We start from the raw sequence: 23,960 nt of genomic DNA on the forward strand, positions 1-23,960 counted from the left end.
AGGCTCAACGAAACCCTGGGTTAATGAGGAAACAGCCACTCCTCAGCCACAGAGCAGCTCACCATTGGATGCGGGGGCTGTCAAGGCAGGTTCCAGCTCCCAGGAAGGCCACGGAAAGGAAACCCGCCCGCGGGCGGCATTACAGGCATGCAGGAGGCACCGAGGCAACACCTGCAGAACGCTCCGTACACGCACGGCTCAGCACACTCCGCGTTTTGAAGCCGGTACCCACGGCAGTCCCCGCCCCCCCGTCCCCATCCCCTACAGGGTGTAGCTCGACGACTCCTCTCAGGGTTGCCAGCCTAATAAAAGGAATGTGTAAAGCAGCTAGCAACGCTACTAGAAATGAAGCCATCCCTACTCTCCGCGGTGACTTCACAACAGCCAGCCCTGCGGCTGGACGCTTGCGCAAGAAAAAGCGCCACTTAACAGCGTTTCCTCCTCCGAGCAACGCCTGCCATTGGCTACCGAGCATTCCCGAGCGGCTTCGTACACCTCCGGAAAAAAAGCCGAAGGAGGGGGCAAAGGGGAGGGAGAGCAAACGGCTGGAGCGCGGCGCGGTGCATTCTGGGGCGGAAGCAGAGAGTCACCGCTCCGTTAGGGCCGCCATCTTGTCTGCGTCCGGACCTGCTGCTGCTCTCGGGGCCTGCTCGTTCTTCTCGTCGCGTGAAGCGGTGGAAAGAGTGAGGACGCGGCGCACGGCCGGGTGGTGCTGATGCGTGCAGGGTCTCCTCGCTCCTCCCTCGGGCGCCGCTAGTAGAAGGGGGCGGGGGTAGCCGGGCGGTCTCCGGCGCGGCCTTTCCTCTCCTCGGCCGGGATGGGTCGGTCCCGCAGCCGGAGCTCGTCCCGCTCCAAGCACACCAAGAGCTCAAAGCACAACAAGAAGAATCGGAGCCGCTCGCGGTCCCGCTCTCGAGAGAAAGAGCGGGCGCGAAAGCGCTCCAAGTCTCGGGAGAGCAAACGCAACCGGCGCCGCGAGTCCCGGTCCCGGTCCCGCTCCAACACGGCCCCCTCCTCCCGCCGCGATCGGGAGCGCGAACGCGAGCGCGCCTCGTCCCCGCCGGACCGCATCGACATCTTCGGGCGCACGGTGAGCAAGCGCAGCAGTTTGGACGAGAAGCAGAAGCGGGAGGAGGAGGAGAAAAAAGCAGAGTTCGAGCGGCAGCGGAAAATGTGAGTGCCGGGCCTGGGCTGGGGGCTGCAGGGTGTGAGATAGGTGGGTGGGGAAGGAAGGGGATGCTCTGCGTTGCAGTGCCTTCCTTCCCTAAGCTGGAGCCGTCTGTTATTGGCGAGAATGCGCTGAGGCCTTGTTGAGGCCTGCTGCTGCCTGTTTCCCGCCATCTCCTTCCCGAAACGTTTGTACTATCGGGTGTGTTGAGGCCTCCCGCTCCGAGCAGGGCGGGCTGCACGCAGCCTTCCCGTCACCCAGCAACGCGTGCTGTCTGTATGTCGCGCTGCTGCGCTGCTCTTAAACTTCGTCCGATGGTGAGGCCTCAGCGCCCGGAGGCTTTGTGCTGCGCTTCCACGCTTCGCGCCCCTCCCCTTAGCGTGGCGCTTGCTGTGCGTCGAGAGGAGGCATTCGGGATGGCCCATCTCTGGGTTTGAAGAAATGCTGAGCAGTCACTATGGTAACTTGGATTTTGTTGTACTGTGTATCAACAAGGGGGAGAGCGAAATCCGGAGAGTTGCTTCAAATGGAGCTCTTCCTTTTAAAGTTTTTGTTGTGGGAAATGCAGGTATGCATATAGTCTGCAGGTAGAAGGAGGATTCATTTTAGTAACGTTGTGTTACCTTAAGATGTTTAGTAACCTTCTTAAGTTAGGAAAGAGGCCTTTCTTCAGCAAGAGGATGTAGCAGTTATGCTAAAGTGATTCATTTTTGGATGCTACCCTCACTGGTCAAAGGGCTAGACGTAGAGGTAGCATTTATTTGTACATGTGAGGCCAGCAAGTTCTGATAATTCTTATGTGAAGCTTTGAGTTTCTATTCAACTATGTTATTCTGATGAAACTCATTTTGTAATTCAGAAGGTCTGAGTTGTCACTTTCAATTTTATTTTTCATCTTCATTTACTTCAGAATTTGGCAGTGGTGTCACGCAGACATGTAGAAACGTTAAGGGCTCTTTGAGTCATTGACCCTAGCTTTGCAGTTCAGAATTTTCTTTGGTACCTAAGTTAATAACAAGTATTTTCTGCACCTCTGGAATGAAGAATTGGAATGCCCATAATTATTTGGGAATATAATGAATAATATATCTTGGTATTCCTTTAGATGGATCTTATTTCATAGATGCATCTTATTTCATATGTGTTCTTTTAAATAAATGGCTTTTAAAATATTATTTAAATTATTTTAAAGACTACTAAATAAATAACAAAATAAATGCTGTCTAACTTAAAATATAAACAGTGTTGGTCTTGGTTATTAAGTTTATTGTCAATCTGTGTCCAGAACTCAGAAGGTGAAAGAGAGAATCAGTTCAAGTAGTTGAAAATGAAGTATTCGTAATATTTTTTTAAAAATATATTTTAAATATCTGACCTTTCTGTTTCTGTGGAGTGTACTCACTGAAAACAGCCCGATCGGTAGCTCATAAAGTAAAATTTGATGTAGCAACATGCATTTCAAGTCTTCTTTTTTTCTGTGCTAAGTTACCTGTGCAAGTTAGAAAACTTTGTAATTTGAAGATCTCCTGAAGTCCATGTAGGAAGAATGTGATGTTTGGTTGGTACTGACAACAGAATAATAAACTTGTGAGCAAGAAGAATTGTTGGAAAATATTAGACTGTTGATGCTTCCAGAACACACTTTGTGTTTCAAAAAGATCAAGCAGTAAATCTCAATGCAGCATAAACCTATGGTATTTGTGTAAGACATCCCTAATTGGTGTTTTATATAGTCATGTTTGGGAAGAAAAAATACTTGCTGACCGAATTAACTGGTGGACAGATTGTATGTGGAAAATTACTTTTCGTGTCTATTCAAATCTTAATATATACCATGACTTCTGCTTTTAATATCATTCCAGTTTTCTATTAAAAAAAAAAATGGTAGCCATGTGTAATTGGTGGGTTGTCCCTCCACTTCTTCCCCCACCATTAGAAGTCTGTCTATTGCTAAGCATACTTTGCATATTTTCTAGAACTGGTCTTCAGGAAGTAAATGGAAGATACTAAAATTATTTTCACATTAATGACTTTTCTGTTTATATGGAGTTATTGCTCAGAGTGACATTTGTGTGTAAAATACCGTAAGTACTTGTGATTAAAAAAAAAAAAAGAACGGTTGATGTCAACCGATTGAGGTTTATATCCATGTTTTTAACTCGGCTGGAGATCCTGTCAATGATTGGATATAATTATCAGTAGGCATAAGGCAGACTCCTAAACAAATTGTGAGAATAAATTTTGACTTTATTCTATTTTATTTCTTTCTGCTTCCAGTGTTTGAAGAAATCTGGTCACGTATACAGAACAATTATTATAAGTTTATAATACTGTTATTGCTTGTGCTCATGGAAAGATGCACTATGTGAGAAGATGTATTTGCTTAGTTTAATGGAATACAAATGGGATTTGTGGAGATAAGGATAAAACATGTGTATGGCATGGTGTTTACTTTGAGTACATCATCAGTTTCTTGAGGACATTTGAAAACTTGTTTCAGGCATGAGTGTCAGGGTTTTCCTATAGCTGTATACTGTCTTTATTCAGTTAGGTAACTTTCATTGTAGATTTCCCTAATGTTAAAAGTAAAGCTAAAATAGTTGAATAAAGCACTTGAATATGAGCTTTCTGAAAAATGAATTTCTGTAGAATAGAGCCTCTTGTGTGTCGTTATAAGACTCATTATGGAAAAAATAGTCCAAAGAGTGAATAAAAGTTCCAAAAAAGAAAGCATTATTTGGTATATAAAGAGTATTTAAAAAAAAAAAAAAGTGAAACTTTTGAGCATTTCTCCAACTTTTATCCAAAAAAAGGGAAAAAAGGGACCATACGTTGGAGTAGAAGTATTAACAAAATGGCGTTGATGCAATTTTTTTAATATCTATGTGGAGCTTTTATTTTTTTTCCATTTATTTATTTTTTAAAAATAAACCACCTTGGGAAATTTTTACTTTGAAAAAGCGAATGCTGACCTGATTTGTCACTGGAAAAATGGAAGAAGTCATCTTGTATTCTGGGTCTGAATGTCTAAGTTGGGGTTTCCAGAGCCTTTTAATGTACTTCATTCAGAATACTTTTGTTAAGAGGATATGTGAGCCAGGGGAATCTGGGTGCTTTTCAACCTGATATTTTAGATGACTATCTGGATTACAATTTTGTGTGCCTTGGGTTGTGGGTGATCCTGTGTGAAGTTAGGAGTTGGGCCTCATGGTCCTTATGAGTCCCTTCTAACTCTAGACATTCTGTGGGCATAAATAAGGTAGGAAAATGTTAGCACTATAAAAATTAGAGGGTATTAGAATGTTAAAACAATTGGTATTATTCTGAATCATGGCTTTCTGGTGTTGACAGACCAGAAGATAAGTTTGTTTCTTTGTTTCTTTTTTTTTGGTTTTACATGGAGTACTTAAAAGGGAAGTTCAGTTTCAAGGTTTAAAAAAAAAAAAGAAAAAAAAGAACAACTCTTTCCCTAAATCCTGTAAGCGTCCTAAAGAAATAGTACCATATGAAGTACAGCTATATATTATTCACTTTGTATTAGAACAAAAAAAATAGTGTAGTTAATTCTTGGGTATCTAATTGTCATACATAATTGGTTACTACCTAGAAGATTTTCTTTCTTCATTTGGTAATAAACCTGGGAATTGACCTAATCATTTTGATTTTTTTTTTTAATTTTATTTTGTTTTTTGTTCTTTTTTGTTTTTAATGAAAAGTTAAGTACTGATCAGGCTTAATGCTGCCTCAAAGCAAAAGTAAAAGGTGACATTGGAAAATACTTCCAAAAATCAGAACATGGAAAGCTGTAACAGCTATAAGAATTTATTTCATAGAATTGCCTGAGTTGAAAAGGACCACAATGATCATCTAGTTTCAACCCCCCTGCTATGTGCAGAGTTGACAACCGCTAGACCAGACTGTCCAGAGCCACATCCAGCCAGGCTTTGATTGCCTCCAGGGATGGGGCATCCACAACCTCCTTGGGCAACCTGTTCCAGTGTGTCACCCACCACCCTCTGTGTGGAAAAACTTCCTCCTAATATCTAACCTAAACCTCCCCTGCCTCAGTTTAAGACCATTCCGCCTTGTCCTATCACTGTCCACCCTTGTAAACAGCTGTTCCTCCTCCTGTTTATATGCTCCTTTCAAGTATTGGAAGGCCCCAATGAGGTCTCTCTGGAACCTTCTCCAAGCTAAACCAGCCCAGTTCCTTCAATGTTTCCTCATAGGAGAGGTGCTCCAGCCCTCTGATCATCTTAGTGGTCCTCCTCTGGCCTGTTCCACAAGCTCCATGTCTTTCTTGTGCTGCTCCAGGCCTGAATGCAATACTTCAGATGGGGCAGTATTTGGCATACTGGGAAACAAAGGAGAACTAAAAAATTTGAAATTTGATGTTAAATGTTGATGTTATTGGTGCTGAATTCGATGTTAAATTGGTGTTGAATGACAAAAACTACACCATACATTCTTACTAAAATATTAGATTTATAACTTGTATTGCTTCCGTTTAGTTTGTTGCCAAACTAGTCTGTTTTGTTTGATAGAGGTTTGAAGACAAGTCTTTACAGGGTCAGATTACTTTACTTTGTATAAAATTAAGGGTGAAGGATGACCAAGTTTTGATGAGGTGTCTTTTTTTTTTTTTTTTTTCATGTGAATTGATGTTTTTTTGTATCAAGAAGTACTTGATTAAGCTGAGAGAAGCTTAATGTCTTGAGATACAGAGAGATGCTAAATATGATATGTTCTTAACGGTCCTTATGGTTGCCTGAATGTTCATTTCAATGCACCTTTCAGTGTAGGTTGAAATTATTTAAATACCTGGCCTATACACATAGCTGTGTGTATAGCATAAAACTACTAAAAGTTGATTCAGTAGTGTGGTTGGTGCTTTGTATGTATTAGTCAGCGCAACCATTTTTATTGATTTTTAAGTTTATCTTCACATTTGCATTTTCTAGTCGTCAACAAGAAATCGAAGAGAAACTAATAGAGGAAGAAACTGCTCGAAGAGTGGAAGAGCTTGTGGCTAAAAGAGTGGAAGAAGAGTTGGAGAAACGGAAGGATGAGATTGAGCGAGAGGTTCTCCGCAGGGTGGAGGAGGCTAAGCGCATCATGGAAAAACAGTTGCTCGAAGAACTCGAGCGACAGCGACAAGCTGAACTTGCAGCACAAAAAGCCAGAGAGGTAACGCTCGGTCGTTTGGAAAGTAGAGACAGTCCATGGCAAAACTTTCAGTGTCGGTTTGTGCCTCCTGTTCGGTTCAGAAAGAGATGGAATACAACAAATCTAATTCCCTTCTCGTATAAACTTTCATTGCTGCGAAACTTAATTTTTAGCCTATTCAGAGGAGCTCACTGATACTTAAACAGTTATTCTCCTAAAACCTGAACAAGGATACTTGATTTTTAATGGAACTGACCTACATATTTCAGTATTGTTTGAAACTTTTGCCATGGCTGCAGGATTTATCAACGGTCCTTTCTTTTCTGGGGAAGGGTATTAAAAAATCTGTAATTGTGTATCCTTCATTTGTTTCATTTTGTTTACCTAGACTGTAAGAGGCTTTTGCCTTCAGTCAGGCAAAGAGCAGGGTCCAGCACTGAGCTGCAGTACCTGTCTTTAACAAATAGGTTTCTTACTCTTCTTTTGAAACATTTTCTTTGAGCGTACATTGGACTAATGCTGGGACTTCGAGCATAAGCCCATCCACGTCTTCATGAAGGATCTATGTCCAAATCATTATATCCATTTTTAATAACTACTAACAATTCCTTTTTTCCCTAGAAGTTAATGAAAGAGCAGATTGCCCTTGTCTGAAGTCAAGTCAAGCTGAACATGTGACTTGGGTTTTTTTTGGTGGTTTTTTTTTTTTTTTTTTTTTTTTTCGAATCAGCAGCTGGAGCAGAAGCTGAAAATGTCTTTCTGTGAGACAGTAATTTGCTACTAAGGGCTTTGATGCCTGCCTGCACCAATCATTCCAGGATCCAGAAATGTCAGGACAAATTTTAAATTTTGAAGAAAATTTGCGCTAAGCAGTCATGAGTATCAAATCTTTTTTTCACTTCACACCTTCTTTACTGTTTATCTTAAATTAATGTTTTGATTGGCTTACAAAAGGAAATACAGTAGTGTTGAAGCTTTATCTTCATACTAAATATGACTTGTCTGTCACAAACATCTTTAAAATTTAAAACAGAAGTCTCTCAGTTATAACAAGTATTAGGGATATTAAATTATACTTGTTCTGTAAATCCAGACTTTACTTATAAAGGAATTGAAATTGAATTTAGATGTGTATGCTCAGCAAATGCTTTGTATAGGTTTTTATTTAATCATATTTATGACTTTTTTTAAAGTATTTTTGTTACATTCAGTATGACGCAGAGAAGCCCCATCAGTTCTTTGCAGTGCAGAATAAACGTCTATGCCTGGAGTGGAGTGTGCTAGCTAGTAGCTGGTTACTAGTCATAGTAAGAAGTTTTCTCTTCGTATGCTTGCTTTGTTCATATTAACTTTTTTTTCTTACACAGACATAAACCTCTGGCTTACTTTAAGTCTTCCAAATATTAAAATAATTTGAATATATATTATGTGAACTGAAACACCTCAAAATCTTTCACGCAGTCTTCATATTTATGGGTTGCATAACAGAGTTCCATAAAATTCACCAAGAAAACAACAATTACAAGGCTTTATTTCCTGATCTTGCCTTCCCTGGATTCCTGAATTCCAAGTTCAGACTGCTAATGACAGTTTCAACTGTCTTAAAATTGTCAAAATATTGAATGTAAAGTCCATTCTCCCCATGAAGGAAGCCCATAGCTCCACGAAGTATGGATTACCATTTGTATTTTCCACTAACAGTAAATGTATTTTTCTTATTAATTGTTTGCCTTAGGAATGATTTACATATTTTTGTTCCTTCCTATCATAAACATCTGCATTCCTCAGCTCAGCCTTCCTTGTATGTTGTTTCTTTATAAATGGTTGAGCTGCTGATGCAGGTATTGCCAAGCTAACAGTACAAATCATTTTAAAGAGGAAGCTGGCGCGTATGGCAGCCGAGGAGCACACTCTGCAGGACACTGGACAAGACAGTAAATATTCAACTTTTAATGCTGATTAAAGGAGTATAGGTAAAGAATACGTAGGTATACTTAATTGGTGAGACAAACTATTCACTTTATTTATATTTTATATATTACTTTTAATTTGGTAAATACTTTCCAGTTTTTGTAGTTGTCCTTGTTGATTTGTGTGATATTAAAGTTGTAGTAATAAATTGTCAGGATTCTGTGATTAGGGAGGGTTTAGTTGGTTGCTGTTTGGACTGGGCGGGATGATATAAATTTAGTATTAGAGATGAGACCGATTTTTAGTGGCTGCACAATTTACCGTTGTGAGACAAAATAGGTGGCTGTAAAGCTACCACTTTAAGTCAGTTCACAAAAGAATTCTGAGAAAGATTAGTGAAAGTGCAGAGATGAATGTTTTACTTTACTAACATCTTACCCTGTCCTCCCCTTTAGGAAGAAGAGCGTGCAAAGCGTGAGGAACTAGAACGAATACTAGAAGAGAATAATCGAAAAATTGCGGAAGCACAAGCTAAACTGGTATGTAAAGATGTAGTTGACAGTTTTGTAGGGGAATACAGGTCCCTCTGCCTGATTTGCAACAGTATTAAAATAAGCAAATCAGTGCTTTTTAGAATTTAACTTACCTATTGCTGGCTATGTCAGCAGTACCGTTGCTCTCCTTCCCTCGAGCATAACTAACCAGATCTTTAGCAGTAACAGTAGTCTGAAAAAATTGCTCTAGTGCTTTGTTAATTTAGACCAGAATTGCTACTTTTAGAATTAAATGTGTTTTTGTATCTCACAGGGAAGGATGAAGTAAGTTAGTAAAGACGTTCAACTTGCAAAAAAAAATGACTTAATTTTTCTCACTGAGCAGGACAAGTGTAAACTGGATTTGAGACTTTTATCATATTGATGCACAGTTGCTGAGCGGGACTTTGAGTAGAAGTTTAAGACTTGAAAGTTACAAAAGTCAATTATGTTGATATGCAAACTGATTGAAACGAGTTCTTGCCTCATGATAATGTGTGTGGCTTAGCTGGTTCTAATCACCTCATGATAAAGTTTACGTTGTTAAATGGTGTAATGAACAAAATAAGCACCTGTTAGGAGAATATTGGAAGAGTTGTGAGGATTGTAAGTCAGTGTAAGGACAGACTTGTTAAAAATCAAGTCGAAATTGCTTTGAATTAGGAGGGTCTTGGAGGTGGGAGACCTTTGTTGAAGGTCTGTTATTTCATTACATACTGACTTTATCTGATCTGACAGGTGTCAGCCAAATTTCTCTATACGCTGACTTCCTTAATTAACATGTAATACATTGTTTGCAAAACAGTGCTGAAAAATATTTCAAGTAAGCATTCAAGATTCTGATATGTTAGCTGTAAATCTGTTTAAAAAGAAAAAAAAGTTTTGGCTCTTCTCCTGCATTTATTTAATGTCACCATTTTTTAAATAGTTCATTGAAACTGACTATGCCATCTAGCTCAGGTAGATGCTCGCACCAATATGTGGAATTGGTTGCAGACTTTTAAATTGCTTTTATGACTGCTAAATATGCTGGCCTAAATTCTGTCATTTTCATACATAGGCTGAAGAACAATTGAAAATTGTTGAAGAACAAAGAAAGATTCATGAGGAGAGGATGAAACTAGAACAAGAGAGGCAACGTCAGCAAAAGGAAGAGCAAAAAATTATCTTGGGCAAAGGAAAGTCTAGGCCAAAACTGTCCTTCTCACTAAAGAGCCAAGATTAAAATGCAACTCTGAACTCTTACAAGAAGAAAAAAAAAAAAAAACATTTAAAAAACAAAACAAAAAAAAACATCACCAACAAAAAAAACTTTGTATGGTAGCTTCATGTTGAAGTGTTTGTTTTTTTTTCTCTTTTTTTTTTTTGTCTTTTTATTTTTTTTTTTTTGAAAATCTGGAAAGTTAGCTTGTTCTAATAGGGGCTGTGCTCTGCAATTCTTAATTTTTTTTAAACTCCATTAAGGTAAACCCTTATCAGATCATTGTTGCCTTTTAGAGAACAGTTCTCATACATTGTTTCTGTATTAGTGGTCTGAAGCATATCAGGCCACTATGAATTGTGAATGATCTGATAAGGTTTTACAGACCTACTGATCAGAGTTTGACTCTGATAATTGACAGAACTTTATACTGGGTATTGCTGACTCTTAATTATTTTTTTTTAAAAGTCAGTGAATACATGAGTAAATTGCCATGGTATTACTGGACCTCTGTGGCTTATTGTTAAATCAGTGTCCTATGATACTGTCCCATTGTTGCGCTTGATGTTCCTGATACAGGTAAGGAAATAGTTTGTCATTTCTGCTATGAATACATAGGGAGAGTTCAGTATTGTCTCTGTTAGATTTGTTTTTATTACATTGACAGCATTCAACCAGCGTTCCCCATTGTGTAAATAAACCAATTTGCTGAATAAAGTGAAAGTCTTAAATTCATATGTTTAAGTAAATTTTTTTAGTACACTTCTATAAACAGCTATAAGAATGACAATTCACCTTATTAAATGCAAGACTATAGTGGTATATTTTTAATTTAGCTTTAAACTATTGTGGCTTCTCCTACTTACAATGCAAAATTACACACAGTAAAAAAATCCCTGCAGTTGTGAATGTTTTTGATGGCTGCTGCTGTTTTCATGAACGTTGGTTTTGTTGTGTTTCTTCCTTCTGACAGATACTTATTTCAGCCGTATTATCATGTTTAAACAGCTGTATGGCTTATTGCACCTACACCAATACCTAAATATCGAATCCCCTTCAGTTTACCTCATAAAATAGTATACTGCTATAAGTTAATATCATTACCGTATAATGAGTCAGATCCTAAAGGATTTAGAAATTGAAGGGTTTTTTTCCCCAAAAGGAAAGCAGAAACTAAGATTCTGTTTAAATAAATTGTTTTAGCAGACTGCAAATGCAAGCTCGTGTACAAGATCTTGAATGTTATCCACTATTTTGAAAAATGAAACAATAGATTGAAAATTATATTAAAAAATCCCCTTTTTGTATACAACTCTTTTACCAGAACCTGAATTACTATAGCTTGTCCACCTCTGAAACTTCTACCAGTATGTAACATCTGTAGTATACATAAAATGAAAGAAATCAGTAGTTGCCTGCATTTGAACGTTGCTGGATAAAGATGGAAATAATTCCTGATATTCTCTACGGATCTGTTTCTGTGGATTTGCCAAATGAAATGTAAAGCAAGTTGAGTGTGTCACTGACAGCAGCATTCAACATGCTTTGTATGAAACCTGGGCTTTGGGGTAGATGGATGTGTATCACTTTGTCCACTATGTCAAGAAAAATGCAAAGACAGTAAAATATCTACACTTCAACTGTACTCACATTTGTCTCTATATATTGTATTACAAAAGAAGGCTGAAGGTTTCTTAATGCATAAAAACAAAGGCGGAAACCAAATAAATCATGTACGTGACCTGTTGGCAGGAGCAGGCTGTATTTAAAGCTCAACTGATACCTGTATTTCTAAAACAAAACAACCCCTGTTCCCTTAAGAGAAACAAGCTATTAAAAGTGGATACTCAAACAGACCTATGCATTTTTGTTTCCTCTTCTGAAAGCAAGAAGCTACATTGTCATACATGCAGTTGTTAGGAATTTTTGTTTTAAGTCTCTGGTTTTCTGTTAAAAAGTAGTGTTTGTTCTTTATGCTTAAAATCAAGTAGACTTAAATTTTGGAAGGTTATTTCCGTTCACAGTTCTAGGACTACTGTGTGGACAAAATGTTTTAATTAGAATTAATCCATTCCACAACTTCCTACCTGTATTTCTTTAAAAAAAAAAAAAAAAAAAAAAAAAAAAAAAAAGTATGAACAGATAATTTTTGGGCGTGGGTGGACAGAAGTACAGGTGATGGGAAATGTTCTAGGCATTAGCGTCCTGTAGACGTGGCACAGATAAACTACATATTTGCATTCTTCTGGTGAGGGTGTGTGTTTTTGTTTTCTTAGTTACTGTAGGACTGCAGGGCTGTTTTTGATTTCTAGGGAAATATGAGGGGCACAGTTTGGGGATGGTTAAACTGACATTTGATAAGAACTTCAGGTATATTTATTTTCCTTTGATACACATCTGATGTAAAGTCTGTTAATATGCGGACTCGTATTTAGCTAATGATTAACCTTTCATAACCTAATCATAAAAGTCCTGGAGAATTATTTTAGTATCAGGCAATGTATCCTTCTGGCAGATGCAGGAAAGAGCAGAAGGTATCACAGTCCATGCTCTATTTCATAGCAGAAAGAAGTTGCTTTGGAGGTTAAACTGCCCATTGAGCTTCTCATGTTCATTTATTATTTTTCTAAAAATGTGGAAGACTGAATGCTGTGAGATGTACTGGAGAGCTCGCGTCCTAGAAGCTTCACAAGTCAGAGACTTGAGTTGCTCATACCTCTTAAGCTGCTGAGTGACTGCATATAGGAAAATATGCCAGTACTAGCTTAAAGTATCAATATTTTGCCCGTTCTCTTGTTTTGAAACAGAAGTGTACATCTTCACTGTCTGTTGCTGTTACTGATTTGAGGATCATAAACCTGTCTTTCTGATGCTGTTAATGCCCTCTATTTGAGTATTTCTCTGCTGTTCTTTAAGTGTACCCCAACCGTGGAGAGGTCTGCTCTCAGAGTTGTTTGTGATTCACTTCCAACTGCACAAAAAACGTCTTGTTAAGTGTTCTCAGAGTATTTGGGGCTGTGTACTTTGGCAAGTGACAGTGAAATGATTAGCTGTGCTCTTGTAGAGTCTTGACTTAAGTGCAAGTTCAAGTAAAATTCAGGTTTGATAAATACTGTTCAGTTTGCACTGCAGAGGTGATTTATTTCAGAAAGAGAGTTGTGGAGGTATCTGTGTGCCAATGACTTACCGATACAGATATGGTAGCAGTGCCCAGGCTTGAATAGTTTCGGACCATGACTGAACTGAGTGGAGCTGAGTCGTGACTTTTTCACACGTCTCTGTTTCATTTTCATGCCAGTGCCACCAAATGCCAAATGTATGTAAGGGGTATTCTCTCTCTTGCTATCCCATCGCTTTGTAGCCAGCTGGGGAGTACTGCATCTCTCCTGACATTTCCATACTAAACAAGCTAATGTTTCCTATCATCTTTCCTGCACTGACATTTAGGCTATGTTGGCTCAGTGGTCAGCTGTGGAAAAGGAAACATAAACCCTTATAAAAAGAGGGGTAGCGTAGTAGTGGTTTAGTTGCTGTTTCTTTCCCACCCTATCTCTCTACAGACCACAAATAAATAAGAATTTTTACTTTCACTAAATGGCAGTGAGAGTCCATATAAAAATAAATCAGAGGACTGAAGCGCATGGTTAGAATGTACCAAGTTCTTTTCCGATTTTTATTACAAGGCTGCTTCAATTCTATGGCTATATTTAGGAAGAGCCAAGCTCATTTTCTAAAAATCTATGGTTAACCAAAATTGCAGTTATAAAACAGGCATGGAGAAGTACTGAAACATCTGGATATATATTAACTCTACCACAAATACAGGAGATACATTGTTATGGTGTTAATGGTATTTTAGGAGCTTCTTCAAGTATCTAGCTTGGCCTTTTGTACAACCAATAAACGCTGTGTTTAAAGAGCTATAAAGAAGCAACAGTAGCCCAATCATTTATTAAATGCGGCAATACATGTTAGATCTTTTCCACTTTTCTTTTGGTAATTTTTTTGAGTAATTACAAATGAGTATGGGCTTTTCCACTTCAAAATTTCCATTAAAAATTTCCTGCCCCCTGTATTCTTATTTCATAGAATGGCCTGGGTTGAAAAGAACCATAATGATTATCTAGTTTCAACCCCCCTGCCACGGGCAAGGAAATGATGAGCTGTTATTTCTGATATGTGCTTAAAAAAGCGAATGCAGGGTATGGGCCCAATCTTTCTCCAGTTCAAATTTGCAGCTAATTTTGTCACAGATTTCTTAGCATTAGGGCAAATATTTATGCCTCAGTGCCGAAAAGAAGCCGAAACAAATTACTCTAGGATAAACCCGACTTTTGCCGTGAGGCTGGCTGAACTAAAGGAAATAGAGGTTTAAGCAGTGCAAACAACAGAGCCCTGATTTTTATTGTTACTTTTTCCCTGAAGGTCACCCGCACTTGGCTGCTCTCACTTGCTCGCCTGTCTGTCCTTGCCCGTGGCCTCCCACCGACCTGCATGGGCAGTCGGGGTGTAGAGGGGATGTGGGGCATCGTTCCCCAAAGCGTGGACAGGATTTCCTCCCCAAACTGTCACTTTCCAGTTAGTCCAGTTAGTCTGTCAGGAAACCACACTCCCCGCGAATCCCAAAATGCGCTTCTCTTCGACTTCCTCGTGAAATCACCCCCCTGCGTTAAAAAAAAAAAAAAAAAAAAAACAAAAAAAAACCCTCCTTAACTTTGTAATTTATTTTTCAGTTATTATTTTACCCCCTTCCCGTCTCGTATTCCCACGTCTCCTTGTCCGAGGCGACGCCCTTGGAAGCAGCGGGGCCGCGGGGAGCAGAGTGCCGGGCCTCGGCAGCCGAGCACCGCCCGCTCCCCACTCCCCTGCTCCGACCCGCAACAGCTCGGCCCCGCTGGCAGGAGGAGGACCCGAAGCCGCATCGCTTTGGGTTTTTTAACCGTTTCTGCTTAGGATATTCCAGAAATAAGTTCCCATTTTTCGCTGGGTTCCCAAGTCAAGGTGGTTTTGTTATTGTGGGTTATAGCGAGCACGGTGAGGACAAAAACAGCTGTATTTACGCAGAATGGTTAGCCGCTGGACAATAGGAGTCAAGTGATATATTTAGCCGCAGGAGGATATTTTCAGACAATACCAGCGCTCTTCATTTCCTCCGGTTTACTTAAGGAAAGGATACGGCGAGTTAGAGGTCACCGTTTACTCACAGCTTTCACAAAACACCGCCCATCACCTTTTGCTTCCAAACAAACAGAAGCGGCAACGTGACAAAATAGAAGCAAACTCACTTTACACGTCGGTGGTGCTGGGAGGTCTATCGGGCTCCGTGTTTACCTTGGTTCCCGCCGGGCTCCGCGCCGCGCGTTTGCTCACAGTCAGATAACGAAGCGCTTCGCACCGCGGCGGCCCCCGACGCGCAATCTGTGCCTCTCACTCGGGCGCTAAGCCCTGGGGAGCGGATCTTTTTCCCACCAAAGCACGTCTCCGGCTCTGCAATTCCGTCCCGCCTGCGAATTCAAATTGAATTAAGCAGTTTACTTAGAACGCGTTCGATGTTTGGTGCGGAAAGCAAACTGCAGCCGCTCTCCCTGCCCGTCTGCGCGACGTTCTCCCTCCGATTTTTAAATGAATGCCGATATTCCTCTGAGAATAAAATTACACGAATTTAGTTTTTTATTTGCAATCCTTTGTCGCACGCTCTTTGCTCACTTGAAGTAAACGGTAGGGAAAAGACTGAGGGAGCGGCGCCGTTATTTCCTGGGATTTAACTTTCAAGCCTTTCTGTAGATACTATTTTGGCATGAAATCCCTGCCGGAAGAAATTTTGCAACCCCTCTGGCCTTCTACTTAGCAGCTATTTGCCGCCGCGCGGCTCTGGACGCAGCCCGTTCGATTTCCAGCCTGGCTGGGAGACCCCCACCCGTAGTTCGCGAGTCCTTTCGGGGGGAACCGCGTGGGCTCGCGGCCAGGGCACGGCCGAGGGGCGCAGCCGACGGGCCTCTGACTGCCGCTAGTGGGAGCTGTGGGGCCGTGCAAGCGGCGCCGGGTCGAGAGAGGCAGGGACTCAGCCAGGGCAGCGGCGGTGTCCCTCCGTAGGTCCCCGCAGCCACCGGCCGAGCGCATCCAGTGCTGTCCGGGCTTAATAATAACTAAAGTGAATGGTGACATGAGATAACAGGGCCTAGTGGGATGTGCGAGAGGCTGCAATAAAGTCGGGTCCGAAAATGCAGTCCCTGTCAGAGTGGAAGGGCAGAAAGCGGCGGGCGTGAAACAGCGGGGGCATGAACCCGGCGCGGAGCTCTGACTATCACCGCCGGTTCCGCCGGTTCCGGCCCCAATCCCACTGAGAGCCGGGCCGCCGGGTCGCCGCGCAACCGGGGGCACTTGGGAAGCCCACGGAGCGCGTGGGAGCGGGCGGCCGGGAACGGACAAGGACAGCCCCCGTCCCATCCCCGGCTCCAGGCAGACGCGTGCTTCCAAAGCGCTCAATTTTAGCAGTGACTTTTAGTTCTTGCCTTTTTTTTTGCTTTTTTTTTTCCCTTGCTATTTTTTTTTTTTTTAAGCTCCATTTTCCGCTTCTCGGCTGCTCCCCTTCCCCGTCGGCCGCCCGCGGGGCCGGGGGGTGTTACCTGTCGGCTGAGCCCGGCCCGTCGCGGCCCCGCCCGCCGCGGCCCCGCCGCTAAGTGACACTCGCGGCGCCCAACCAGCGCGGCGGCCCGGCGGCGGCCCTATGAGCGACGGCGACGGGGCGGCGGGGCCGCGCTTATATGGCTACGGCGGCGCTGTGCCGCCAGCCGCGCTCCTGCGCCGGGGACTTCGCCGCGGTGGCAGTGGAGTGCTCACAGCGGCGGCGGCGCGGCTGAAGGCGCCGCGGTGGTAACGGCGGCGGCGGGCGCCGCTTCTTCTTTTCCGCCTTCTCCGCGCTGTGCTACGCGTACGGCTCTTCTCCTCTCGCTGCCGCGGCACGCACTGCGGATCTCGGGAAGGGAAAGAGAAAAGGAGGTTTTGACGCCGCGTCCCCCCCTTCTTCTAATTATTTTTTGTTGTTTTTTAATTATTACGATCGTCCTTTGCCCCGCTCCGGGGTCCGTGCTGGCGCCAAGGACAGCAGCGGAGCCCCCGGGGGTAGGAGCATTGCGGATACGCCTGCCCGGCAGCGCGGGTGCCGTCTCCAGGAGTGGATTTATGGACTCGCGGCTGCGTCCGAGCCGCCCGGAGCAGCGCGGGCCGGTGCCCGTGTGGACCTCACGCTGCGGGGAGCGTTGAGAGAGAGCCGCGGGAGGAGCCTCAATCGTGGCAGTGGTCTAACCTCTTGATTTCTCCCACCGCCTTTTTATTATTGTTTTATTATTATTATTATTGTTTCTACTCCGTTTCACGCGAGCCTTAGACACTGTGAATGTGTACGGCGCAGTGGATCCAAATGGGAGTTGGCAGTGTGAGTGGCATCTTCCGAGGCAGTCGGGGAATCCCGAGCAGGAGGAAGGACTGAGGTGCTGCCCGTTCCTGCCGTCGTCGTTCCGGAGGTGGCCTGGATCTTTACCCCGCGGAAGGAGTGCCCACACGCGCCTGGCATACATGACTCAGTAGATCGGTGGCGCTTCTCGCCCAGCCTCTGACAAACCGCCGCGGCGCGTCCTTTTCGTCTTTTCGCCCCGTCCCGGCGGCCGGGGACAGCGGCAGCCCCCGCCGCCAGGTGCGGGGGAGCCGGGCGAGGACTCGGGGGCCGCCCGCCGGCACCATGGCAGCGCGGCGGCGCGACGCCTCCGCCTGCAAGTACTGCTGGGGAGCCCTCATGGTTTTATGGAGAACTGCGCTGGCCAAGTCCATCGTTTTAGACCCCATCTATTGGAATTCCTCCAACCCAAAGTAAGTACCAGCCCTCCTCCTCCAGCCCTCCGCAGCCCGGGGAAGAGGTGCGGGGCTCGGCCCTGCCGGGAGGGAGCGGGGCTGGGAGTTACCCCCGCCGCCTGGCTCTGCCAGGAGGGGCTGAGGGAACCTGGGAGGGGCGGTGGCCCTGAGCCGAACTGTGTGGGGCTGCCGCCCCCTGTCCGGGGTGCGGGAAGGAACCTCTTCTTCCGGGGTGATCCTCTTCAACTTCTCCGTCTGCAGATGCACGCTCAGCCCACTGAGCCCAGCGAAGCTCCATCTGCTTATAGCAGGGCTAAATTTGGTTGTGGAGTTGATGGTATCAAGGCACATGGCAGTGAGTAATGAACTAAGCATTACCCATCACACAACCATTTAGTGTCATTCTTCATTAACAAACCCAGGCAAAAAAGTACATGCGCTCCCAGAACTTTGCTATCAAAGCACACCCTTAAAATAGGAGCATGTCCTTCAAGAGCTTAAGCATAAGAAATAATGAATGCTTTGGGGAACAGGAACTTTTTGGAAAGTGGGCCGTTCTTCTGAGGAGGAGTCTACAGGATGAGAGAACTCTTGTCCCTTTCATTTTTGACGTATGCAAAGTAAAAGTTGGCTTTCTCCAGCGGTGAAACCCTTTGAACTTGAGTAATGAGCAGCACCTTAGCAACGTTTTTCCATGCTAGGGAGAAAATCGGTAATGAAATAGGAAGCTTCCCACCAGAAATGAGTTGGAGTAATTTCATCTAACTCATACTGCATCTTTAATGATATATGTATTTAAAAGCAAACCGTGTACACTGAATTAATTGAATTTTAAATTTCCCATTAAATCCAGTGAGTACACGTCCGTATTCCCGAGGGACTTTTTGGAGGAAATGTTGTGCAGAAATAAGAAGAAAGGAGAATTTCTTGTATTTGGGGTTTAATCCTGTGTGGGTGGCAGACTCTGAAAACTTGGGGAAGGTTTCCAAGTTTTGGGCTCAAAGTGGCAGCCTGTGTTGACCGAGTAGTCTCGCTTTGCTGTCATCATTTCCCCAACGCTACTGGAGAAAAAAATCATTGAAAAATACTGGCAGAGATCAGCAATAATGAAAATATTTGCTGCGAGACTTCTTTCCAGATAAGTTTTCTAACCTTTTTTTTTTTTTCTTTAAAAAAAAAAAAAAAAAGAGAGAGAGACTGACAGGAACACTGCAGACTACCCACTGTTACATTTTTATTCCCAGCACTGTGTGACAAATGACCACATCACACATGCACCAGGTGGGAAGCCTGTTAAGATAACAAAGTTTAGCTCCGGTCTCTGGCTCTGCACTTCCATGCTGCGTGCAGCTAAAGCCTTTATTTGGCTTGAGGAAAGGTATGGCAGGACACTTGAGAATAAAGCCAACCGCCCGGCTTACGGCGGGCTTTACCATGCACTTTGAGCTCTCTAGAGTGGCAGCTGTGTGCCGGGCTGCGCTGCACGAGTGGGCCTCCTATGCTAAGGGCGCAGCCCGGCAGGAAGGGGAGGCTGTGCTTCCTCAGCCCTGTACGCGGTGTTTTCCTACAGAGGTCACTCTTCCAATACAGAACAGCCGCTGCTCAGGCCTCTGCAGCTGCTCCGTTTCCAACCTGCTTTCCCTCTTTTTTTTTTTTTTTTTTTTTTTTTCCTTCCAACTTACCGTGGTAGCTTTTATCGGCCACCAGTGAAATGAAAATATCCAAAGCAGCTGAATTCAACCCATCTTACAGAGCCTGGGGATACGCTTCCTTTATCACATATAAGTTGTGTTTCCATTTGGTGGATTCTAAGATTTTTTTTTTAAAGGCTTGAATGTTGTTAACGGTAGATCTAATGATAATATCTAATTACTTTTTCAACTTAAATGCATGCTTAAAAATAGGTTCTGTTGTTGATGTAATTGAGTTTTCTTGAGTGATTCATTGAGGCTTAATCACCACAGTGAAGAAGTACACTATTAAAATTAGTCTTTTCAATTGCTGGGGCTAGTGATTTATAGGCCACTCAGAGGCCTCTACTTTGAGGAAGCTTACAAATGCATTACCGATATTGCTGCCGGTGAGACAGCTCCACTTCTCAGAGCAGGATTTCTTACTAATTCTTGTCACAATTGTTTGCCCGAAGGATACTGAATAATTTCTCCTTAGACAAGGTTGTCTTCACTTGGAATTCAAGCTGCTTGAGAAGTAAGCTGCTGAATGGATCTCAGCATAGCATAATAAAGCTCCTTTCCAGGCTCAAAATAATAACTATCTTTAGTGCTGGTTAATTTATTCAGGGAAGCTATGCATTTAACTCTATTGAAAGCCTTAGTGCATAAATCTGCCGAACAGGTAGGCAATTAAATGCTGGGAGAAGTTATTAGTCGGGTTAATATAAAGTAAGAAATAATAAATTTTAGGTTAAGGTGAACATACAAACTGAATTGGTTTTGCACTGAAGTTTAGAGGTTGTAATTTCTAGCAGGTGGCAGGGATTGAGAGCATGCGGTAGCTGTTTGAACACAGACTTCCCTGCCCTGTTCTCCTGCTTTTCTCCCTTCCCAGAGCTCTGCTTTCACTGCCTCAGCCCAATCACAGGAGGTGTATTTAAGTGACACACACAAGATAATTATACCTGTGACTTTAAAGCTTGGGAGGCTAAGTGTCATTGTTACAGATGTCTTTGTAGGTGTTACGGACTTCTCATTTGAACAACAGTAGATTTCGTGATATTGAAAGTACAGTGAAAAAAATGTATTCTGTACATTTAACTCCTGTTGGTACTTTTTAATTGGGGACTTTCTGCCTTTGCCATTTCTGCCAAGATAAACAATGTGTATAGATTACCTCCGTTACACCTCCCAGCTGCTGAGTGCTACTTCTGAAATGTATGATGGAGCATAGCACTGTGGAGTGCATTTCAGTCAAACCTCAGAGAAATCTCATTCAGAACCCATTGTTTCTGTCTCAGTGTTGCTATGCGTTGCGTGCTGTAGGTTGGTGAGCGAAGCAGTTCTCCTTGGTAACATGTGGCAGCTTATCCTCAGAACTGCTGCATTGGACACTGATTAAGTTAGATTACATAGCTGTTTTTCTCTATCTCTGATAACCAATTATATATGGGATATTTCACAGTCCATCTCTGAATGCATGCTCAGATGTCAGAAACCAATAAAATAAACTACAATTGATGACCCTGTTAAATGGTCTGTTCAGTAGCGTATAGACTAGTCTGCTTCTCATTGTATCTGAAATTCTTATTTTTGTAGGTAAACAAATGCACATTCACTACCGATTGAATAGCCCCTTGAACTATGCTCTGCAGTCTGCATTTGGGTTAATCTTGTCGGTTTTAATATAGAGAGAAAAAAGGAGAAAGCACCAGGGGTGGAATTGTTAGTGCTTTCACATCCACATTCCTTACATTTTGTCAGGATGATAAACTGTAGGTAATGGACAGTCCTTGTTCCACAGGACAAGTGAGCCCAGCGAAGCACAAAGAGCTTGCTAAAACGATATCTCACAACACGTTTGGTAGCCTCTTGCTAGACAAGAATTTATTTGGGAGTCGAATGTCATGGGAGTGCACTTTCTAACCTCAACAATTGCAGCTTCAAGCTGAAGAAACAGGAGTGGAAGGCTAAAACGATTTAAACACATGCTTCTGAATTGTACCCAAAACATAGCTGTTGACACTTGGCATGCTAATACAAGCAGTGAGTGGTGGCCTCCAGTCCATTTGATATCTCTGGTGTTTGTAGCCAGGTCTTAAGACAAGTGAATTAGCAAAATGAATTTGGAACTAGCTGGCAGCCCAATTTTTTCACTTGGTTACTTTCTCCAGCTTTTCATATGTGCAGTATAATTGCTATATGACTTATAGCAATTATTGTAAAGTATGTTATCTGTAAGCTGTGCTGTATTGTTTCACTTTGTTTAATGAAGTAATTGCCTTTAGAAAGTCAGTGACTAAAAGTCAAGCTGGAATCACAAAGTTCTGTCTTCCCACACACAAGAACACCTCCTTCCCTCTTTTTTTTTTTTCCTTTCCTCCTTCTTGATTTCATTGCTTGAGGTGTGATACTTAGGATGGTCTCAGATTCATCCGAGGCTCCTGCAGTGGGAAGGTGGTGGAGGGCCTGAAGTGATGGTGGTGACGTTCTGGCACAGATACTGGCCTTGCAGGCCTGCACAGCAGCTTCTTCGAGGATCTGGTCTGCCTCTGTCGCACAACCTGCAGTACTTGAAATTGCTTATTGCAAATGAGAAGAAAGTGTTCTTCTGAGGGGAAAAAAAAAAAGTAGTGATTAAAATGTTATTCATGTGAGCCTAATGTCTGCCTGCCTTGACTGCTGACATAAAGGAACCTGTTTTTCAGGTCATTTATCATACAATCTACATGGATTTGCTTATGAGCTCATTCTTTGTGAGGCATTGTGGAAACTTAAATAGGAATGTTACACTGCTTGAAATATTTTGATTAAAATATGCAGTGCCATGGAACTATAAACTTTCAAGCAAAGCATGGTTCTGGGGGTGGAGGGGGGAAGGGAGTGGCAGAGGAGCAGCGTTTGGGAGGGAGCTGCCTGGAAAGCAGAGGAAGGGAGGATGGCAAAGGGACCACGGTGTCAGAAGAGCTTGGAAAAACTCCTGTGGCTTCATTGTCTCCTTAAAGCTGGGGAACACAAAGACAAGCGCAGCTCAGCCTTTCTCCCATGATGGAAAATGTAAACCGTTGACATAGCTCCCATGTTTAACTTGTTTAATTCTCATTTTAAATTCAGCACTATACCGGCCGTGTGAACTCTGAAGATTTCTTTAGTGTAATCCATTTTGTAGTTCCGAATCAAAAACAAAGTGAAAAGGTCTGACACAATTTGCTTTTATTTTTAGGCAAATCAACCCTGGTCATAGTTAATAAGGGGATTACAACCCAGACTAGGTCTTTACAGATGTAATGTAAATCAAGGGCAGAGTATAAAGAAACTGATCCCTTTTGATTGAAGTATGGTAAAAAGGCATAGAGAAACTAGCAGCAGTAATCTGATTGTATGGCAATAAAACCACCATTTTCTGTCTTTCAGATAAAAATAATGTGGTAAATCCATGCAGTTCATAAGATGCAAAGGCAGATAAAGGGTGATGCCATGGCAACATATAGATTAGCTTGATGTTAGAAATGACACGTCTCTGAAAGGGGTGCTGGAGACTAAGGGCCTTGCTCGGGGCTGCAGGGCATTATGTGAGAGCCGCACAGAACTTGGGAGTGGGATTAGGAGGTATGAAAGCCCTACTTGTGGCTCGGGCTGGGTAAAGCAGCGAAGAAAAGCTGCTCAGTTCTTGCTCATTGGTGGTGTATAATATGGTAAAGATAGATTTCATTTTGCTGCTCCATCTGGAGAGGGGGCCGGCTGAAGCGGCAGGCTGTGGTGGTGAGGCTTGGAAAGCCTTGTTCCTCGAGGCCTGGCCTGGCAGCAGCCACGTGCCTGCCTTCGTTCACCTGCACAGGGACAGGTCGGGCTGGGGTTATCTGCCCGTAAAAACAGAGACCTTGTGATTTCGGATATGTTTTGGGCCTTGCTGTCAATCCCAAACTCCGTGAGAGCAGCACAAACGTGCTGCGTTGTCCTTGCCTCAGCCAGGTGATATGAAGGCATTTCTTGTGCAAAAATAAAAAAGTAGTAGTATAAATAGAAACCAAAGCCAAAAACAGCATTCTTTCCTATTTATCAGGAAAGTTTGCAGATAACCGAATTGATTGGCTTAGTCTCTAGGTGGTGTTTACTCCTGAAAGGCTGCCTGAAATCTAGAAATGAACAGAGATAAGCATCTCCACCCTCTCCCCCCCCCCATCCCCAGTCATTGGGATGAGTTTGCTGTCAGCTTCTTGGTTCAGCCTGCAGAATATAGCCATTGCTTTGTCATTTATTTTAAGCGATCTGCAGCTGCAAAGGTAGTAAAATACCTCTCCCAGTGCAGCTGCTTGTGTGTTTTTTTTTCTTGCCTTTTCTCATAAAGCGCCTTCCAAGTAGTTAAGGCTTGCTTTTCTACCCAAATAGCAACCATAAACGCCCAGAACTTCAAGTCAGCATTACATTGCAAATCGGGGTTACCATTCGAAAGAGAAATA

The 23,960-nt window shown here is 42.9% G+C and overlaps 3 protein-coding genes and 1 long non-coding RNA gene across 4 annotated transcripts in view; 3 read left to right on the plus strand and 1 right to left on the minus strand.

Annotated features, from left to right (window-relative positions):
- The first annotated feature begins 53 nt into the window (after positions 1-53).
- LOC146545638 (uncharacterized) lies at positions 54-716 on the plus strand. Its single transcript, XM_085215530.1, has one exon. The coding sequence runs from the start codon at positions 69-71 to the stop codon at positions 714-716; it is 648 nt and encodes a 215-aa protein (XP_085071656.1). The 5' UTR covers positions 54-68.
- ARGLU1 (arginine and glutamate rich 1) lies at positions 671-10,714 on the plus strand. Its single transcript, XM_019612043.3, has 4 exons — positions 671-1,173; positions 6,130-6,355; positions 8,701-8,784; positions 9,839-10,714. The coding sequence occupies exons 1-4, from the start codon at positions 818-820 to the stop codon at positions 10,001-10,003; spliced, it is 831 nt and encodes a 276-aa protein (XP_019467588.2). The 5' UTR covers positions 671-817; the 3' UTR covers positions 10,004-10,714.
- Positions 10,118-16,702, minus strand: LOC146545639 (uncharacterized). Its single transcript, XR_014880838.1, has 2 exons — positions 15,265-16,702; positions 10,118-14,643 (listed from the first exon to the last, which is right to left on the minus strand). It is a non-coding gene; the product is annotated as an uncharacterized LOC146545639 (long non-coding RNA).
- Positions 16,703-16,726: 24 nt separating this feature from the next.
- Positions 16,727-23,960, plus strand: part of EFNB2 (ephrin B2) — a 45,365-nt gene continuing 38,131 nt past the window's right edge. Inside the window, exon 1 of the mRNA XM_085215529.1 lies at positions 16,727-17,845. Coding sequence (XP_085071655.1) covers positions 17,718-17,845 — 128 coding nt within the window. The 5' untranslated portion in view covers positions 16,727-17,717. The remainder of the gene's footprint in view (positions 17,846-23,960) is intronic.

This window comes from Meleagris gallopavo, chromosome 1, assembly GCF_905368555.1.
Source record: "Meleagris gallopavo chromosome 1, MGAL_WU_HG_1.1, whole genome shotgun sequence".
NCBI lineage: Eukaryota > Metazoa > Chordata > Aves > Galliformes > Phasianidae > Meleagris > Meleagris gallopavo.